The sequence below is a fragment of the Mandrillus leucophaeus genome, unplaced genomic scaffold (assembly GCF_000951045.1).
Source record: "Mandrillus leucophaeus isolate KB7577 unplaced genomic scaffold, Mleu.le_1.0 Scaffold214, whole genome shotgun sequence".
Taxonomy (NCBI): domain Eukaryota; kingdom Metazoa; phylum Chordata; class Mammalia; order Primates; family Cercopithecidae; genus Mandrillus; species Mandrillus leucophaeus.
This window is the reverse complement of record NW_012102188.1, coordinates 3,418,835-3,419,855: the sequence shown is the minus strand read 5'-3', so window position 1 is coordinate 3,419,855 and position 1,021 is coordinate 3,418,835. Positions and strand designations below refer to the sequence as shown.

The window sequence follows — 1,021 nt, the reverse complement described above, 5'->3', positions numbered from 1 at the left end:
CTCCCAAAGTGCTGGGATTACAGGCATGAGCCACCGTGCCTGGCCGGAAGTAATTCTTAAAAGCTGTTTAAAGGAGAATTCTGATCAATCAGGTTTAGAAATCAGTGTATCTAAAATCAGAAAATTTGTGACATCAGAAAATAAGAGCTTGTCCCTGCTTTCCTATGGCCACTTAAATCCAGACCTTTTCATCTAAAATGCAAATATGTTTAGCATTTTTCATACACATTCCTGTCTTTTTTCCGCCTTCTGCTGTCTTATGTAGATACTGATAATATTAAACCTGTACTCTTCTCATTTTCTACATAAGCCCCTGTTTTGTTGTCCAGCTATGTTTTTTGGGTTGGAGAGTTAGGTCTGCAATAATCATGTTATTTCCCCTTTGGGTGTACAAATGAAACAATATGAGCAAATGCAATCTGTATTTTTAAAGTGATGGAAATAACTTAATGTTTTTTTTTCAGGGCACATGTTGCTAAACTTAAGTCGTGGAAAGCAAGATTTTTTAAAAGATATTGTCGAGTCTTTTGCCAACAAAAGCGGGCAGTCTGCATTATATGATGCTCTGTTTTCTAGTCAGTCACCTAAGGATACATCTTTTCTTGGTAGCGATAGTATTGGAAACATTGATGTACAAGAACCAGAGCTTGAAGATTTGGCTAGATACGATGTTGGTAAGTTACGTGTTTCAGAGGAAACTGTCTGCATCTTAATTCTTATAAATTGCCCATAATCTTATTACCCAGAAATAATGACTTAATATTTTCCTGTATTCCTTTCGTGTGTGAGTTGGGCTGGGGGGAGTTCGAATGTGGTGCTGTGGAGGTGGCATGTATTTTTTTGTTGTTACTGTTTTTGAGACCAAGTTTTGCTCTTGTCGCCCAGGCTGGAGTGCAGTGGTGCAATCTCGGCTCACTGTAACCTCTGCCTCTTGGGCTTAAGCAATTCTCCTGCCTCAGTCTCCCAAGTAGTGGGATTACAGGTGCCCACCACCAGGCCCGGCTAATTTTTTGTATTTTTA

General features: G+C 39.4%; 1 protein-coding gene across 1 annotated transcript in view; it reads left to right on the top strand.

Annotated features, from left to right (window-relative positions):
* RANBP2 (RAN binding protein 2) overlaps positions 1-1,021 on the top strand; it is an 86,887-nt gene that overhangs the window by 39,789 nt on the left and 46,077 nt on the right. The window contains 1 exon segment of the mRNA XM_011980543.1: positions 447-674. Coding sequence (XP_011835933.1) covers positions 447-674 — 228 coding nt within the window.